The sequence below is a fragment of the Phaenicophaeus curvirostris genome, chromosome 34 (genome assembly GCF_032191515.1).
Source record: "Phaenicophaeus curvirostris isolate KB17595 chromosome 34, BPBGC_Pcur_1.0, whole genome shotgun sequence".
Lineage (NCBI taxonomy): Eukaryota > Metazoa > Chordata > Aves > Cuculiformes > Cuculidae > Phaenicophaeus > Phaenicophaeus curvirostris.
In genome coordinates this window covers 1,822,421-1,839,254 of record NC_091425.1, presented here as the reverse complement: position 1 = coordinate 1,839,254, position 16,834 = coordinate 1,822,421, and the positions used below count along the sequence as shown (strand labels likewise).

Below are 16,834 nucleotides of genomic sequence, written 5' to 3'. Positions count from 1 at the left end.
GAGGAGCAGGTGATGAAGAGCGCACGAAGAGGAGCAGGCAACGAAGAGCGCGGCGAAGAGGAGAAGGAGAGGAAGAGCGCGGCGAAGAGCAGTACGTCAAAGGGGAGGCGGCGAAGGGCAGCGCGGCGAAGGGCAGTGCAGCGAAGGGGAGGTGGCGAAGAGGAGAATGGTAAGGGGAGCGCGGTGAAGGGGCGGCAGCGAAGGGGAGGCGGAGAAGGGGAGCGTGGCTAAGGGGAGGCGGCAAGGAAGAGTGCACGAAGAGGAGCGCGGCAAAGAGAAGCACGCGAAGGGGAAGCAGCGAAGGGGAGGCGTGGAAGGGGAGGCGACGAGGAAGAGCGTTCAAAGAGCAGTATGGCGAAGGGGAGCAACCGAGGAATAGCGCGCGAAGAGCACTACGGCGAAGGGGAGGCAGCGAAGGGGAGCACGGCGAAGGGGAGGCGGCGAAGGGGAGCGCAGCGAAGGGGAGCAGGCGAGGAAGAGTGCGGCGAAGGGCAGCGCGGCGAAGGGGAGCAGGCGAGGAAGAGTGAGCGAAGAGCAGTACGGCGAAGGGGAGCGCGGCGAAGGAGAGCGCGGCGAAGGGGAGGCTGCGAAGGGGATCGCAGCGAAGGGGAGGCTTCGAAGAGGAGCGCAGCAAAGGGGAGGCGGCGAGGAAGAGCACGCGAAGAGCAGTACGGCGAAGGGGAGGCAGCGAAGGGCAGCGTGCCGAAAGGGAGCAGGCGAGGAAGAGCACAGCGAAGAGGAGCAGGCGAGGAAGAGCGCACGAAGGGGAGCAGGCGAGGAAGAGCACGCGAAGAGCAGTACGGCAAAGGGGAGGTGGTGAAGGGCAGCGCGGCGAAGGGCAGCGTGGTGAAAGGGAGGTGGCGAAGGGTAGCACGGCTAAGGAGAGCGGCGAAGGAGAGCAGTGAAGGGGAGCACAGCAAAGGGGAGTTGGCGAAGGGGAGGCAGCGAGGAAGAGTGCACGAAGAGGAGGGCGGCAAAGAGGAGCATGCGAAGGGGAGGCGGCGAAGGGGAGCGCGGCAAAGGGGAGCAGGCGAGGAAGAGCAAGGCGAAGGGCAACGCGGCGAAGGGCAGTGCGGCAAAGGGGAGCAGGCGAGGAAGAGTGAGCGAAGGGGAGCAGGTGAGGAAGAGTGAGCGAAGAGCAGTACGGCAAAAGGGAGGCAGCGAAGGGGAAATGGCGAAGGGCAGCGTGGCGAAGGGGAGCAGGTGAAGAAGAGCACGTGAAGAGCAGTACGGCGAAGCGGATCGCGGCGAAGGGGAGCAGACGAAGAGCGCACGAAGAGCGCACGAAGAGGAGCAGGCGAGGAAGAGCGCACAAAGAGGAGCAGGCGAGGAAAAGCGTGGCGAAGAGGAGCAGGCGAGGAAGAGCGTGGTGAAGATAAGCAGGCGAGGAAGAGCATGGCGAAGGGGAGCAACGAGGAACAGCGCGCGAAGGGGAGCAGGCGAGGAAGAGCGCGTGAAGAGCAGTACGGCGAAGCGGAAGCAGCGAAGGGTAGTGCAGCAAAGGGGAGCAGGCGAGGAAGAGCGCGGCGAAGGGGAGAAGGCGAGGAAGAGAGCAGGAAGGGGAGCAGGCGAGGAAGAGCGCACAAAGAGCAGCACGGCAAAGGGGAGGAGGCAAAGGGGAGCACGGCTAAGGGGAGCACAACGAAGGGGTGGCTGCGAAGGGGAGGCGGCTAAGGAGAGCGCGGCGAAGGAGAGCGGTGAAGGGGAGGCGGTGAAGGGGAGCACGGCGAAGGGGAGGCAGCGAGGAAGAGTGCACGAAGAGGAGCGCGGCACAGAGGAGCACGCGAAGGGGAGGCCGCGAAGGGGAGCAGGCGAGGAAGAGCACGCAAAGGGGAGCAGGTGAGGAAGAGTGAGCGAAGAGCAGTGCAGTGAAGGGGATCGCGGCGAAGGGGAGCAGGCAAGAAATAGCACGCAAAGAGCTGTATGGCGAAGGGGAGGCACCGAAGGGGAGGCGGCGAATGGGAGCGCAGCGAAGGGGAGGCTTCGAAAGGGAGCGCGGCAAAGGGGAGGCGGCGAGGAAGAGCGCGTGAAGATGAGTAGGCGAGGAAGAGCGCACGAAGGGGAGCAGGCGAGGAAAAGCGTGGTGAAGAGGAGCAGGCGAGGAAGAGCACAGCGAAGGGGAGAAGGCGAGGAAGAGAGCGCGAAGAGCAGTACGGCAAAGGGGAGGTGGCAAAGGGGAGCACGGCTAAGGGGAGCACAACGAAGGGGTGGCTGCGAAGGGGAGGCAGCGAAGGGGAGCGCGGCGAAGCGGAGCAGGTGAGGAAGAGCACGCGAAGAGGAGCAGGCAAGGAAGAGCACGCGAAGGGGAGCAGGCAAGGAAGAGCGCAGCGAAGGGGAGCAGGCGAGGAAGAGCGCGTGAAGAGCACTACAGCGAAGGGGAGGCGGCAAAGGGGAAATGGCGAAGGGCAGTGCGGCAAAGGTGAGGCACGGAAGGGGAGGCAGCGAGGAAGAGCGCGCAAAGAGCAGTACAGCGAAGGGGAGGCGGCGAAGGGGCGTAGGCGAGGAAGAGCGTGCAAAGAGGAGCAGATGAGGAAGTGCACGGCGAAGAGTGGTATGGCGAAGGGGAGCGCGATGAAGGGGAGACGACGAAGGGGACCAGAGCGAAGGGGAGCACAGGGAAAGGGAGGCGGTGAAGGGCAGCGCGGCAAAGAGGAGCAGGCAAGGAAGAGCGCATGAAGAGGAGCGCGGCAAAGAGAAGCACGCGAAGAGGAGCACCGCGAAGGGGAGCAGGCGACGAAGAGCGCGGCGAAGGGGAGGCGGCGAAGGGGAGCACGGCAAAGAGGAGCGCGGCGAGGAAGAGCACATGAAGGGGAGCGCAGCGAAGGGGAGCAGGTGACGAAGAGCGCGTGAAGAGGAGCAGGCGAAAAAGAGTGCGACGAAGAGCAGTGTGGCGAAGTGCAGCGTGGCGAAGAGGAGCAGGTGAGAAAGAGCGCGGCGAAGGGGAGGAGGAGAAGGGGAGGCGGCGAAGGGGAGCACGGCGAACGGGAGCAGGCGGCGAAGAGCGCACAAAGAGGAGCAGGCAATGAAGAGCACGGTGAAGGGCTGCGCGGCGAAAGGCTGCGCAGCGAAGGGGAGCAGACAAGGAAGGGCGCGCGAGGGGGAGCAGGTGAGAAAGAGCGCGGCGATGGGCAGCGCGGCGAGAAAGAGCACACGAAAGGGAGCAGGTGAGAAAAAGCGCGGCAAAGGGGAGGTGGAGAAGGGGAGGCGGCGAAGGGGAGCGCGGCGAACGGGAGCAGGCGACAAAGAGCGCGCGAAGAGGAGCAGGTGACGAAGAGCACACAAAGAGGAGCAGGCAAGGAAGAGTGCAACGAAAAGAAGCAGGTGAGGAAGAGCATGGCGAAGGGGAGCAGGCGAGGAAGAGCATGGCGAAGAGCAGTACGGCGAAGGGGAGACGGCGAACGGGAGCGCGGCAAAGAGAGCGCGAAGAGGGGCAGGTGAGGAAGAGCGCGGCAAAGGGCAGCGCGGCGAAGGGGAGCAGGCGAGGAAGAGCACGCGAAGAGCACTACAGCGAAGGGTAGCACGGCGAAGGGGAGGCGGCAAAGGGGAGGCACGGAAGGGGAGGCGGCGAGGAAGAGCACGCGAAGAGCAGTACAGCGAAGGGGAGGTGGCAAAGGGGAGGCGGCAACGAGGAGTGCGGCGAAGGGGAGCAGGCGAGGAAGAGCGCGCGAAGGGGAGAAGGCAAGGAAGAGCGCGGCGAAGGGGAGCAGGCGAGGAAGAGCGCGCAAAGAGCACTACGGCAAAGGGGAGCGCGGCAAAGGGGAGCACGGCAAAGGGGAGCGCGGCGACGGAGAGGCGGCGAGGAAGAGCGCGTGAAGAGCAGTACGGCGAAGGGGAGGCAGCGAAGGGGAGCACGGCGAAGGGGAGTGGGGCGAAAGAGAGTAGGCAAGAAAGAGTGCGCGAATATAGTACGGTGAAAGGGAGCGCGGCGAAGGGGAGCAGGCGAGGAAGAGCACACAAAGAGGAGCACGGCGAAGGGGAGGTGGCGAAGGGGAGCGCGGTGAAGCGGAGCAAGCAACGAAGAGCGCGCGAACGGGAGCAGGCGAGGAAGAGTGCGGCGAAGTGCAGTACGGCAAAGGGGAGGCGGCGAAGGGGGGCGTGGCGAAGGGGATGTGGCGAAGAGGAGGCGGCGAAGGGGAGCGTGGCAAAGGGGAGGCGGCGAGGAAGAGCACCCAAAGAGCAGTACAGCAATGGGGAGGTGGCGAAGGGGAGCGCGGCGAAGGGGAGGCGGCGAGGAAGAGCGCGCGAAGAGCAGTACGACAAATGGGATGCAGCGAAGGGGAGCGCGGCGAAGGGGAGCCGGTGAGGAAGAGCACAGCGAAGGGGAGTAGGCGAGGAAGAGCACGCGAAGGGGAGCAGGCGAGGAAGAGCGCGCGAAGAGCAGTATGGTGATGGGGAGGCAGCGAAGGGGAGCGCGGTGAAGAGGAGGCGGCAAGGAAGAGCGTGTGAAGAGCAGTACGGCGAAGGGGAGGCAGCGAAGGGCAGCGCGGTGAAAGGCAGCGCAGCGAAAGGGAGGTGGCGAAGGGGAGCATGGCGAAAGGGAGCGCGGCGAAGGGGAGGCGGCGAAGTGGGGGCAGCGAGGAAGACTGCACGAAGAGGAGCGCAGCAAAGATGAGCACGCGAAGGGGAGGCAGCGAAGGGGAGCCCAGCAAAGGGGAGCAGGCGAGGAATAGTGCAGTGAAGGACAGCGCGGCGAAGGGCAGCGCGGCGAAGTGGAGCAGGCGAGGAAGGGCGCTCGAAGAGCACTACGCCGAAGGGCAGCACAGCGAAGGGGAGGCGGTGAAGGGGAGCAGACGAGGAAGACCGCGTGAAGAGCAGTATGGCGAAGGGGAGCGCGGCGAAGGGGAGGCGGCAACGGGGAGGCGGCAAGGAAGAGCGCACAAAGAGGAGCGCGGCAAAGAGGAGCACGCGAAGAAGAGCATGGCGAAGGGGATCGCGGTGCAGGGGAGCACGGCAAAGAGCGCGCAAAGAGGAGCAGGTGAGGAAGAGCACGCTAAGAGGAGCAGGCAAGGAAGAGCGCGGCGAAGGGGAGCAGGCGAGGAAGAGCGCGCGAAGAGCACTACGGCGAAGGGCAGCGCGGCAAAGGGGAGGCGGCAAGGAAGAGCGCGCGAAGAGCAGTACGGTGAAGGGGAGGCAGCGAAGGGGAGCGTGGCGAAAGGGAGTAGGCGAGGAAGAGCGCGCGAATATAGTATGGCGAAGGGGAGCAAGCGAGGAAGAGCGCAAGAAGAGGAGCAGGCGATGAAGAGCGTGGCAAAAAGGAGCAGGTGAGGGGGAGCGCGGCGAATGGGAGCAAGCGAGGAAGAGCGCAAGAAGAGGAGCAGGCGATGAAGAGCGTGGCAAAAAGGAGCAGGTGAGGAAGAGCGAGCAAAGGGTAGCGCGGCGAAGGGGAGGCGGCGAAGGGGAGCAGGCAACAAAGAGCATGCGAAGGGGAGCAGGCGAGGAAGAGCACAGCGAAGGGCATCACAGTGAAGGGGAGCAGGCGAGAAAGAGTGCACGAAGAGGAGTGCAGAGAAAGGGAGGCGGCAAAGGGGAGTGCGGTGAAGTGGAGCAGGCGAGGAAGAGCGTGGCAAAGGGCAGCGCGGCAAAGGGGAGCAGGCAAGGAAGAGCATGTGAAGGGGAGCAGGCGAGGAAGAGCGCGGCGAAGGGCAGCGCGGCGAAGGGGAGCAGGGGAGGAAGGGCACGCGAAGGGGAGCAGGAGAGAAAGAGCGCTGCGAAGGGGAGCGCGGCAAAGGGGAGGCGGCGAAGGGGAGCACGGCAAAGAGGAGCGCGGCGAGGAAGAGCACACGAAGGGGAGCACGGTGAAGGGCATCGCAGCGAAGGGGAGCAGGCGAGAAAGAGTGTGGCGAAGGGGAGCAGGCAACGAAGAGCGCGCAAAGGAGAGCAGGCAAGGAAGAGTGCGGCGAAGGGCAGCGCGGCGAAGGGCAGAGCCGCAAAGGACAGAGCCGCAAAGGGCAGCGCAGCGAGAAAGAGCACGTGAAGGGGAGCAGGTGAGAAAGAGCGCGGCGAAGGGGAGCGCAGCGAAGGGGAGGAGGAGAAGGGGAGCGCGGCGAAGGGGAGGCAGCGAAGGGGAGGGCGGTGAAGGGAAGCGCGGCAAAGGGGAGCGCGGCAAAGGGGAGCGCGGCAAAGGAGAGCAGGCAAGGAAGAGCGCGGCGAAGAGGAGAAGGAGAGGAAGAGCACGGCGAAGAGCAGTACGTCAAAGGGGAGGCGGCGAAGGGCAGCGCAGCAAAGGGGAGGTGGCGAAGAGGAGAACGGTAAGGGGAGCGCGGTGAAGGGGCGGCGGCGAAGGGGAGGCGGAGAAGGGGAGCGTGGCTAAGGGGAGGCGGCAAGGAAGAGTGCACAAAGAGGAGTGCAGCAAAGAGAAGCACGCGAAGGGGAAGCAGTGAAGGGGAGGCGTGGAAGGGGAGACGGCGAGGAAGAGCGTGCAAAGAGCAGTATGGCGAAGGGGAGCAACCGAGGAATAGCGCGCGAAGAGCACTACGGCGAAGGGGAGGCAGCGAAGGGGAGGCGGCGAAGGGGAGGCGGCAAGGGAGAGCGCACGAAGAGGAGCGTGGCAAAGAGGAGCACGCAAAGGGGATGCAGCGAAGGAGAGCGCGGCGAAGGGGAGGCTTCGAAGGGCAGCGCACCGAAAGGGAGCAGGCAAGGAAGAGCACAGCGAAGAGGAGCAGGCAAGGAAGAACGCACAAAGGAGAGCAGGCGAGGAAGAGCGCGCAAAGAGCAGTACGGCAAAGGGGAGGCGGCGAAGGGCAGCGCGGCAAAGGGGAGACAGCAAGGAAGAGTGCACGAAGAGGAGCGAGGCAAAGAGGAGCACGCGAACGGGAGGCGGCGAAGGGCAGCACAGCGAAGAGGAGCAGGCGAGGAAGAGCACAGGAAAGGGGAGTAGGCAAGGAAGAGCGTGCGAAGGGGAGCAGACGAGGAAGAGTGCACGAAGAGCAGTACAGCGAAGGGCAGCGGGGCGAAGGGGAGGCAGCGAAGGGGAAATGGCGAAGGGCAGTGCGGCGAAGAGGAGGCACGGAAGGGGAGGCGGCAAGGAAGAGCGTGCGAAGAGCAGTACAGCGAAGGGGAGGCAGCAAAGGGGAGCGTGGCAAAGGGGAGTGCGGCGAAAGGGAGAAGGCGAGGAAGAGCGCTCGAATATAGTATGGCGAAAGGGAGCGCGGTGAAGGGGAGCAGACGAGGAAGAGCGCGCGAAGGGGAGCAGGCGATGAAGAGCACGGCGAAGGGCAGCGCAGCGAGGGGAGCATGCGAGAAAGAGCGCGCAAAGAGCAGTATGGCGAATGGGAGGCGGTGAAGGGGAGGCGGCGAAGGGGAGCGTGGCAAAGGGGAGGTGGCGAGGAAGAGCGCGCGAAGAGCAGTACGGCAAAGGGGAGGCAGCGAAGGGGAGCGCGGCGAAGGGGAGCAGGCGAGGAAGAGCAAGGCGAAGGGGAGCAGGCGAGGAAGAGCACAGCGAAGGGGAGCAGGCGAGGAAGAGCATGCGAAGAGCAGCACGGCAAAGGGGAGGTGGCGAAGGGCAGTGCGGTGAAAGAGAGGTGGCAAAGGGGAGCACGGCTAAGGGGAGCATGGCGAAGGGGAGGCAGCGAGGAAGAGCGCGCGAAGGGGAGCAGGCAAGAGTGCGAGAAGAGCAGGACGGCGAAGGGGAGGTGGCGATGGGGAGCAGGCGAGGAAGAGTGCAGCGAAGGGCAGCACGGCGAAGGGGAGCGTGGCGAAGAGCGCACAAAGAGGAACAGGCGAGGAAGAGCACACGAAGAGGAGCAGGTGACGAAGAGCGCGGCGAAGGGGAGCAGGCGAGGAAGAGCATGCGAAAAGCAGTACGGCGAAGGGGAGGCGGCGAAGGGGAGCTTGCAAGGAAGAGCGCTTGAAGAGCAGTACGGCAAAGGGGAGGTGGCGAAGGGGAGCACGGCTAAGGGGAGCACAGCGAAGGGGTGGCTCCGAAGGGTAGGTGGTGAAGGGGAGGCGACAAGGAAGAGTGCACGAAGAGGAGCGCGGCAAAGAGGAGCATGTGAAGGGGAGGCGGCGACAGGGAGTGCGGCGAAGGGGACATGGCGAGGAAGAGCGCGGCGAAGGTCACGCGGCGAAGGGGAGCAGGCAAGGAAGAGCGCGCGAAGGGGAGAAGGCAAGGAAGAGTGCGCGAAGAGCAGCAGGCGAGTAAGAGCACGGTGAAGGGGAGCAGGCCGGGAAGAGCACGCGAAGAGTACTACGGCGAAGGGTAGCAGGGCGAAGGTGAGGCGGCGAAGGGGAGGCGACGAAGGGCATTGCGGCAAAGGGGAGGCATGGAAGGGGAGGCGGCGAGGAAGAGTGCGCGAAGAGCAGTACGGCGAAGGGAAGGCAGTGAAGGGGAGCATGGCGAAGGGGAGTGCGGCGAAAGGGAGTAGGCGAGGAAGAGTGCGCGAATATAGTACAGCAAAAGGGAGTGCGGCGAAGGGGAGCAGGTGAGGAAGAACGCACAAAGAGGAGCAGGCGACGAAGAGCGCGGTGAAAAGGAGCAGGCGAGGAAGAGCGCGCGAAGGGGAGCATGGCGAAGGGGAGGCGGCAAAGGGGAGCGCGGCGAACAGGAGCGTGGCGAAGGGGAGCAGGCAACGAAGAACGCGCGAAGGGGAGCATGCGAGGAAGAGCGCGGCGAAGGGGAGCGTGGCGAAGGGGAGCGCGAAGAGGAACAGGCAAGGAAGAGCACGCGAAGAGGAGCAGGCGATGAAGAGCGCGGCAAAGGGGAGCAGGCGAGGAAGTGCACGCGAAGGGGAGCAGGCGAGGAAGAGCACGCGAAAAGCAGTACGGCAAATGGGAGGCAGCGAAGGGGAGCCCGGCGAAGGGGAGCAGGTGAGGAAGAGCACGGCGAAGGGGAGGCAGCGAAGGGGAGGTGGCGAAGGGGAGCACGGCTAAGGGGAGCACGGCTAAGGGGTGGCTGTGAAGGGTAGGCAGCAAAGGGAGGCGGCAAGGAAGGGTGCACGAAGAGGAGCGCGGCAAAGAGGAGCACACGAAGGGGAGGCGGCGACGGGGAGTGCAGCGAAGGGGACCTGGCGAGGAAGAGCACAGCGAAGGGCAGTGCGGCGAAGGGGAGCAGGCGAGGAAGAGTGCGCGAAGGGGAGAAGGCAAGGAAGAGCATGCAAAGAGCAGTACGGCGAAGGGGAGGCGGCAAAGGGGGGCGCGGCGAAGGGGATGTGGTGAAGAGGAGGCGGTGAAGGGGAGCGTGACAAAGAGGAGGTGGCGAGGAAGAGCGCGCGAAGAGCAGTACGGCGAAGGGGAAGCAGCAAAGGCGAGCGCGGCGTAGGGGAGGCGGCGAAGGGGAGTGCAGCGAAGGGGAGGCGGCGAGGAAGAGCACGCGAAGAGCAGTACGGCAAAGGGGAGGCACCGAAGGGGAGATGGTGAATGGGAGCGCAGCGAAGAGGAGGTGGCGAAGGGGAGCGCGGCGAAGGGGAGACTTCAAAAGGGAGCGCGGCAAAGGGGAGGCGGCAAGGAAGAGCGCGCGAAGAGCAGTATGGCGAATGGGAGGCAGCGAAGGGGAGCGCGGCGAAGGGGAGGGTTCAAAGGGGAGCACGGCGAAGGGGAGCCGGTGAGGAAGAGCACAGCGAAGGGGAGTAGGTGAGGAAGAGCGCGCGAAGAGCAGTACGGCAAAGGGGAGGCAGCGAAGGGCAGCGCGGTGAAGGGCAGCGCAGCGAAAGGGAGGTGGCGAAGGGGAGCACGGCAAAAGGGAGTGCGGCGAAGGGGAGGCGGTGAAGTAGAGCGTGGCGAAGTGGGGGCGGCGAGGAAGACTGCACAAAGAGGAGCGCGGCAAAGAGGAGCACGCGAAGGGGAGGCGGCGAAGGGGAGCGCGGCAAAGGGGAGCAGGCGAGGAAGAGCGCACGAAGAGGAGCGGGCGACAAAGAGCATGGCGAAAAGGAGCAGGCGAGGAAGAGCGCGCGAAGGGGAGCAGGCGAGGAAGAGCGCGGTGAAGGGCAGCGCAGTGAAGGGGAGCAGACGAGGAAGAGCGTGGCGAAGAGTAGTACGGCAAAGGGGAGAGCGACGAAGGGGAGATGACGAAGGGGAGAACAGCGAAGAGGAGCAGGCAAGGAAGAGCGCGCGAAGGGGAGCAGGCGAGGAAGAGCGCACGAAGGGGAGCAGGCGAGGAAGAGCAGTACGGAGAAGGGGAGCGTGGTGAAAGGGAGGTGGCGAAGGGCAGCGCAGCGAAGACGAGCAGGTGAGAAAGAGCGCAGCGAAGAGGAGCAGGCAAGGAAGAGTGTACGAAGGGGAGCAGGCAATGAAGAGTGTGGCAAAGGGCAGCGTGGCGAAGGGCAGCGTGGCGAAGGGCAACACGGCGAAGGGGAGCAGGGGAGGAAGAGCGTGCGAAGGGGAGCACGGCGAATTGGAGGCGGCGAAGGGGAGCGCGGCGAGGTAGAGCACACGAAGGGGAGCGCGGCGAAGGGGAGTAGGCGACGAAGAGCGCGCGAAGAAGAGCAGGCGAGGAAGAGCCCGGAGAAGAGGAGCAGGCAATGAAGAGCGCGGCGAAGAGCAGCACAGCGAAGGGGAGCAGGCGAGAAAGAGCACAGCAAAGGGGAGCGCGGTGAAGGGGAGCAGGCGGCGAAGGGGAGCAGGCGGCGAAGAGTGCGTGAAGAGGAGCAGGCAATAAAGACCGTGGCGAAGGGCAGCGCAGCGAAGGGCAGCAGGCAGGGAAGAGCGCGCGAATGGGAGCAGGTGAGAAAGAGCACGGCAAAGAGGAGCAGGCAACGAAGAGCGCGGCGAAGGGCAGCGCGGCGAAGGGCAGCGCGGCGAAAGGGAGCAGGCGACAAAGAGCACGTGAAGAGGAGCAGGCAAGGAAGAGCGTGGCAAAGGGCAGCGCGGCGAAGGGGAGCAGGAGAGAAAGAGCGCGCGAAGGGAAGCAGGCAAGAAAGAGCGCGGTGAAGGGGAGGCGGAAAAGGGGAGCAGGCAGCGAAGGGGAGCAGGCGGCGAAGAGCGTGCAAAGAGGAGCAGGCAATGAAGAGCGCGGCGAAGGGCAGCGCAGCGAAGGGTGGCGCGGCGAAGGGCAGCGTAGCAAAGAGGAGCAGGCGAGGAAGAGTGCGCAAAGAGCACTACGGCGAAGGGCAGCGCGGCGAAGAGGAGGCGTCGAAGGGGAGGCAGCGAGGAAGAGCGCGCGGAGAGTAGTACGGCGAAGGGGAGGCAGCGAAGGGGAACGCAGCAAAGGGCAGCGTGGTGAAGAGGAGCAGGCGAGAAAGAGCACGGCGAAGGGGAGCGCAGCAAAGAGGAGCAGGCGAGGAAGAGTGCACGAAGAGGAGCGCGGCAAAGAGGAGCACGCGAAGAGGGGTGCGGCGAAGGGGAACACGGCGTAGGGGAGCAGGCGACGAAGAGCGCGGCGAAGAGGAGAAGGCAAGGAAGAGCACGCGAAGGGGAGCAGGCAAGGAAGAGCGCACAAAGAGGAGCAGGCAAGGAAATGCATGGCGAAGGGCAGCGCAGCGAAGGGAAGCAAGTGAGAAAGCGTGGCGAAGGGGAGCGCAGCGAAGAGGAGCAGGCAAGGAAGAGCACGGCGAAGAGGAGCAGGCAAGGAAGAGCACGGTGGGGCTGAGAGAGCTGGGGTTGTTTAGCCTGGAGAAGAGGAGGCTGAGGGGTGACCTCATTGCTCTCTACAACTACCTGAAAGGACGTTGTAGAGAGGAGGGTGCTGGCCTCTTCTCCCAAGTGACAGGGGACAGGACAAGAGGGAATGGCCTCAAGCTCCGCCAGGGGAGGTTTAGGCTAGACGTTAGGAAAAAATTCTTGACAGAAAGGGTCATTGGGCACTGGAACAGGCTGCCCAGGGAGGTGGTTGAGTCACCTTCCCTGGAGGTGTTTAAGGCACGGGTGGAAGAGGTACTGAGGGATATGGTTTAGTGTTTGGTAGGAACGGTTGGACTCGGTGATCCGGTGGGTCTCTTCCAACCTGGTTATTCTGTGATTCTGTGTGATTCTGTGAAGGGCAGCGTGGCGAAGTGCAGCGCGGCGAAGAGGAGCAGGCAAGGAAGAGTGCGCGAAGGGAAGCAGGCGAGAAAGAGCGTAGCGAAGGGGAGGCGGAGAAGGGGAGACGGAGAAGGGGAGAGCAGAGAAGGGGAGAGCGGCGAAGGGGAGCAGGTGGCGAAGGGGAGCAGGTGGCGAAGGGGAGCAGGTGGCGAAGGGGAGCAGGCGGCGAAGGGGAGCAGGCGGCGAAGGGGAGGCGGCAAGGAGGAGCACAAGAAGAGGAGCGCGGCAAAGAGGAACACGCGAAGAAAAGCGCGGTGAAGGGGAGGCAGCGAAGGGGAGCAGGTAAAGGGGAGCGCGGCGAAGGGGAGCAGGCGGCGAAGAGCGCGCGAAGAGGAGCAGGCAATGAAGAACGCGGCGAAGGGCAGCGCAGCGAAGGGGAGCAGGTGAGAAAGAGCACTGCGAAGGGGAGCGCAGCAAATTGGAGGCGGCGATGGGGAGGCGGGAAAGGGGAGCACGGCGAAGGGGAGCAGGCGAGGAAGAGCCCGGGGAAGAGGAGCAGGCAATGAAGAGCGTGGTGAAGAGCAGCGCAGCGAAGGGGAGCAGGCGAGAAAACGCGCAGCAAAGGGGAGCGCGGCGAAGGGGAGCAGGCGGCGAAGAGTGCGTGAAGAGGAGCAGGCAATAAAGAGCGCGGCGAAGGGCAGCGCAGTGAAGGGCAGCAGGCAGGGAAGAGCGCGCGAATGGGAGCAGGCGAGAAAGAGCACGGCGAAGGGGAGCACGGCGAAGAGGAGCAGGCAACGAAGAGCGCGGCAAAGGGCAGCGCAGTGAGACAGAGCGCGCTAAGGGGAGCAGGTGAGAAAGAGCGCGGCAAAGGGGAGTGCGGCGAAGGGGAGGTGGAGAAGGGGAGGCTGCGAAGGGCAGCGCGGCGAAGGGGAAAAGGCGAGAAAAAGCACAGTGAAGAGGAGCGCAGCGAAGGGGAGCAGGCGACGAAGAGCGCGCGAAGAGGAGCAGGCGAGGAAGAGCATGGCAAAGGGCAGCGCGGCAAAGAGGAGCAGGAGAGAAAGAGCGCGCGAAGGGAAGCAGGCGAGAAAGAGCGCGGCGAAGGGGAGGCGGAGAAGGGGAGCAGGCGGTGAAGAGCGCGCGAAGAGGAGCAGGCAATGAAGAGCGCGGCGAAGGGCAGTGCAGCGAAGGGCGGTGCGGCAAAGGGCAGCGCAGCAAAGAGGAGCAGGCGAGGAAGACCGCGCAAAGGGGAGCAGGCGAGGAAGATTGCGCGAAGAGCACTACGGTGAAGGGCAGTGCGGCAAAGGGGAGCTGCCGAAGGGGAGGCGGCGAGGAAGAGCGCGCGAAGAGCAGTATGGCGAAGCAGAGCGGGGCGAAGGGGAGCATGGTGAAGGGGAGCAGGCGAGGAAGAGCGCGCGAAGAGCAGTACAGCGAAGGGGAGGCAGCGAAGGGGAACGCAGCAAAGGGCAGCGCGGCGAAGAGGAGCAGGCGAGAAAGAGCACGGCGAAGGGGAGCGCGGCAAAGAGGAGTAGGCGAGGAAGAGCGCACGAAGAGGAGCAGGCGAGGAAGATTGCGCGAAGAGCACTACGGTGAAGGGCAGTGCGGCAAAGGGGAGCTGCCGAAGGGGAGGCGGCGAGGAAGAGTGCGCGAAGAGCAGTATGGCGAAGGGGAGGCAGCGAAGGGGAACGCAGCAAAGGGCAGCGCGGCAAAGAGGAGCAGGCGAGAAAGAGCACGGCGAAGGGGAGCGCGGCAAAGAGGAGCAGGCGAGGAAGAGCAAGGCGAAGGGGAGCAGGCAACGAAGAGCGCGGTGAAGAGGAGAAGGCAAGGAAGAGCACGTGAAGGGGAGCAGGCAAGGAAGAGCGCGGCGAAGAGGAGCAGACAATGAAGAGTGTGGTGAAGGGCAGCGCAGCGAAGGGGAGCAAGCGAGAAAGAGCGTGGCGAAGGGGAACGCAGGCAAGGGGAGCAGGCAACGAAGAGCGCGGCGAAGAGGAGCAGTCAAGAAAGAGTGCGCGAAGGGAAGCAGGCGAGAAAGAGCGCGGCGAAGGGGAGGCGGAGAAGGGGAGATGGAGAAGGGGAGAGCGGTGAAGGGGAGCAGGTGGCGAAGGGGAGGCGGCAAGGAGGAGCGCAAAAAGAGGAGTACGCGAAGAAAAGCGCGGCGAAGGGGAGGGGGCGAAGGGGAGCAGGCAATGAAGAACGTGGCGAAGGGCAGCGCGGCGAAGGGCAGCGCAGCGAAGGGCAGCGCAGCGAAGGGGAGCAGGCGAGGAAGAGCGCGCGAAGAGGAGCAGGCGAGGAAGAGCGCACGAAGAGGAGCAGGTGAGAAAGAGCGCGGCAAATGGCAGCGCAGCAAAGGGGAGCGCGGCAAAGGGGAGCAGGCGACGAAGAGCGCGTGAAGAGGAGCAGGCGACGAAGAGCACACAAAGAGGAGCAGGCAATGAAAAGCGTGGTGAAGGGCAGCGCAGCGAAGAGAAGCATGCGAGAAAAAGCGTGGCGAAGGAGAGCAGGCGACGAAGAGCGCACGAAGAGGAGCAGGTGAGGAAGAGCCCGGTGAAGAGGAGCAGGCAAGAAAGAGCACGCGAAGGGAAGCAGGCGAGGAAGAGCGCGGCGAAGGGGAGGCGGCAAAGGGGAGGCGGAGAAGGGGAGCAGGTGGCGAAAGGGAGCAGGCAGCGAAGAGCGCGCGAAGAGGAGCAGGCAAAGGGGAGCGCGGCGAAGGGCAGCGCGGCGAAGGGGAGCAGGCGAGGAAGAGCGCGGCGAAGAGGAGCAGGCAAGGAAAAGCGCGGCGAAGGGCAGCGTGGCAAAATGCAGCACGGTGAAGAGGAGCAGGCGAGAAAGAGCGCGGCGAAGGAGAGTCGGAGAAGGGGAGGTGGAGAAGGGGAGTGCGGCAAAGGGGAGCAGGCGGCGAAGAGTGCGTGAAGGGGAGCAGGCAATGGACAGCGCGGCGAAGAGGAGCCGGCGAGGAAGAGCGTACGAAGGGGAGCAGGCGAGGAAGAGCGCGGCGAAGGGCAGCGTGGCAAATGGCAGCGCGGCAAAGGAGCAGGCGACGAAGAGTGCGCAAAGAGGAGCAGGCGACGAAGAGCGCACAAAGAGAGGCAGGCGACGAAGAGCGCGGCAAAGAGGAGCAGGCGACGAAGAGTGCGGCGAAGAGGAGCAGGCGACGAAGAGCGCGGCGAAGAGGAGCAGGCGACGAAGAGCGCGGCGAAGGGAGCAGGCGAGGAAGAGCGCGCGAAGAGCAGTATGGCGAAGGGGAGGCGGCAAGGAAGAGCGCGCGAAGAGCAGTATGGTGAAGGGGAGCGAAGCGAAGGGGAGCACGGCAAAGGGGAGCAGGCGAGGAAGAGCGCGCGAAGAGCAGTACGGCAAAGGAGAGGCAGCGAAGGGGAGTGTGGCAAAGGGGAGCAGGCGAGGAAGAGTGTGCGAAGAGCAGTATGGTGAAGGGAAGGCGGCGAAGGGGAGCGCTGCGAAGGGGAGCGCGGCGAAGGGGAGCAGGCGAGAAAGAGCGCGGCGAAGGGGAGCGTGGCGAAGGGGAGCAGGCGAGGAAGAGCGCAGCGAAGAGAAGCGTGGCAAAGAGGAGCACGCGAGGAAGAGCACGGTGAAGAGAAGCGTGGCAAAGAGGAGCACGTGAAAAGGGGTGCGGTGAAGAGGAGCACAGTGAAGGGGAGCAGGCGGTGAAGGGCAGTGCAGCGAATGGGAGAAGGCAAGGAAGAGCACGCAAAGGGGAGCAGGCGAGGAAGAGCGCGCGAAGAGGAGCAGGCGAGGAAGAGCGCGGTGAAGAGGAGCAGGCAATGAAGAGCGTGGCGAAGGGCAGCGCATTGAAGAGGAGCAGGAGAGAAAGTGCGTGGTGAAGGGGAGCGCGGCAAAGGGCAGCGCGGCAAAGGGCAGCAGGCGACGAAGAGCGCGCAAAGAGAAGCAGGTGAGGAAAAGCGCGGCGAAGAGGATCAGGCGGGAAAGAGCGCGGCGAAGGGGATGCGGAGAAGGGGAGGCAGAGAAAAGGAGCAGGCGGCGAATGGGAGCAGGCGGCGAAGAGCACGCGAAGAGGAGCAGGCAATGAAGAGCGCGGCGAAGGGCAGCGCAGCTAAGGGGAGCAGGCAAGGAAAAGCACGCGAAGGGGAGCAGGCGAGAAAGAGCGCGGCAAAGGGGAGGCGGCGACGGGGAGGCGGCGACGAAGAGCGCGCAAAGAGGAGCAGGCAATGAAGATCGCGGTGAAGGGCAGCGCAGCGAAGGGGAGCAGGTGAGAAAGAGCACAGCGCAGGGCCGCGCGGCAAAGGGGAGCAGGCGACGAAGAGCGCGCGAAGAGGAGCAGGTGAGGAAGAGCGCGGCGAAGGGCAGCGCGGTGAAGAGGAGCAGGCGAGAAAGAGCGTGCGAAGGGAAGCAGGCGAGAAAGAGCGCAGCGAAGGGGAGGCGGAGAAGGGGAGGCGGAGCAGGGGAGCGTGGCGAAGGGGAGCAGGCGGCGAAGGGGAGCAGGCGGCGAAGGGGAGCAGGCGGCGAAGGGGAGCAGGCGGCGAAGGGGAGCAGGCGGACAGAGAGTGTGAAAAGGAGCAGGCAATGAAGAGCGCCGCGAAGAGGAGCAGGCGAGAAAGAGCGCAGCGAAGGGGACCAGGCGAGAAAGAGCGCAGCGAAGGGGAGGCGGAGAAGGGGAGACGGAGAAGGGGAGCAGGCGGCGAAGCGGAGCAGGCGGCGAAGAGCGCGCGAAGAGGAGCAGGCAATGAAGAGTGCGGCAAAGGGCAGCGCAGCGAAGGGCGGCGCGGCGAAGGCAGCGCAGCAAGAGGAGCAGGCGACGAAGACCGCGCGAAGGGGAGCAGGCAAGGAAGAGAGCGCGAAGGGGAGCAGGCAACGAAGAGCGCGCGAAGAGGAGCAGGCGAGGAAGAGGGCGGCAAAGGGCAGCGCGGCGAGAAAGAGCGCGCGAAGGGGAGGAGGTGAGAAAGAGCGCGGCGAAGGGGAGCAGGCGAGGAAG

The 16,834-nt window shown here is 65.0% G+C and overlaps 1 protein-coding gene across 1 annotated transcript in view; it reads left to right on the top strand.

Moving 5' to 3' along the window:
* LOC138732645 (filaggrin-like) overlaps positions 1 to 16,429 on the top strand; it is a 46,611-nt gene extending 30,182 nt beyond the window's left edge. The window contains exons 7-16 of the mRNA XM_069879286.1: positions 1,254 to 1,839; positions 2,220 to 2,419; positions 3,351 to 4,299; positions 4,473 to 5,261; positions 6,611 to 6,848; positions 7,132 to 7,926; positions 8,388 to 8,805; positions 12,115 to 12,335; positions 14,810 to 15,501; positions 15,997 to 16,429. Of these exons, the coding sequence (XP_069735387.1) occupies positions 1,254 to 1,839; positions 2,220 to 2,419; positions 3,351 to 4,299; positions 4,473 to 5,261; positions 6,611 to 6,848; positions 7,132 to 7,926; positions 8,388 to 8,805; positions 12,115 to 12,335; positions 14,810 to 15,501; positions 15,997 to 16,429 (5,321 nt within the window). The remainder of the gene's footprint in view (positions 1 to 1,253; positions 1,840 to 2,219; positions 2,420 to 3,350; positions 4,300 to 4,472; positions 5,262 to 6,610; positions 6,849 to 7,131; positions 7,927 to 8,387; positions 8,806 to 12,114; positions 12,336 to 14,809; positions 15,502 to 15,996) is intronic.
* The last annotated feature ends 405 nt before the right edge of the window (positions 16,430 to 16,834 follow it).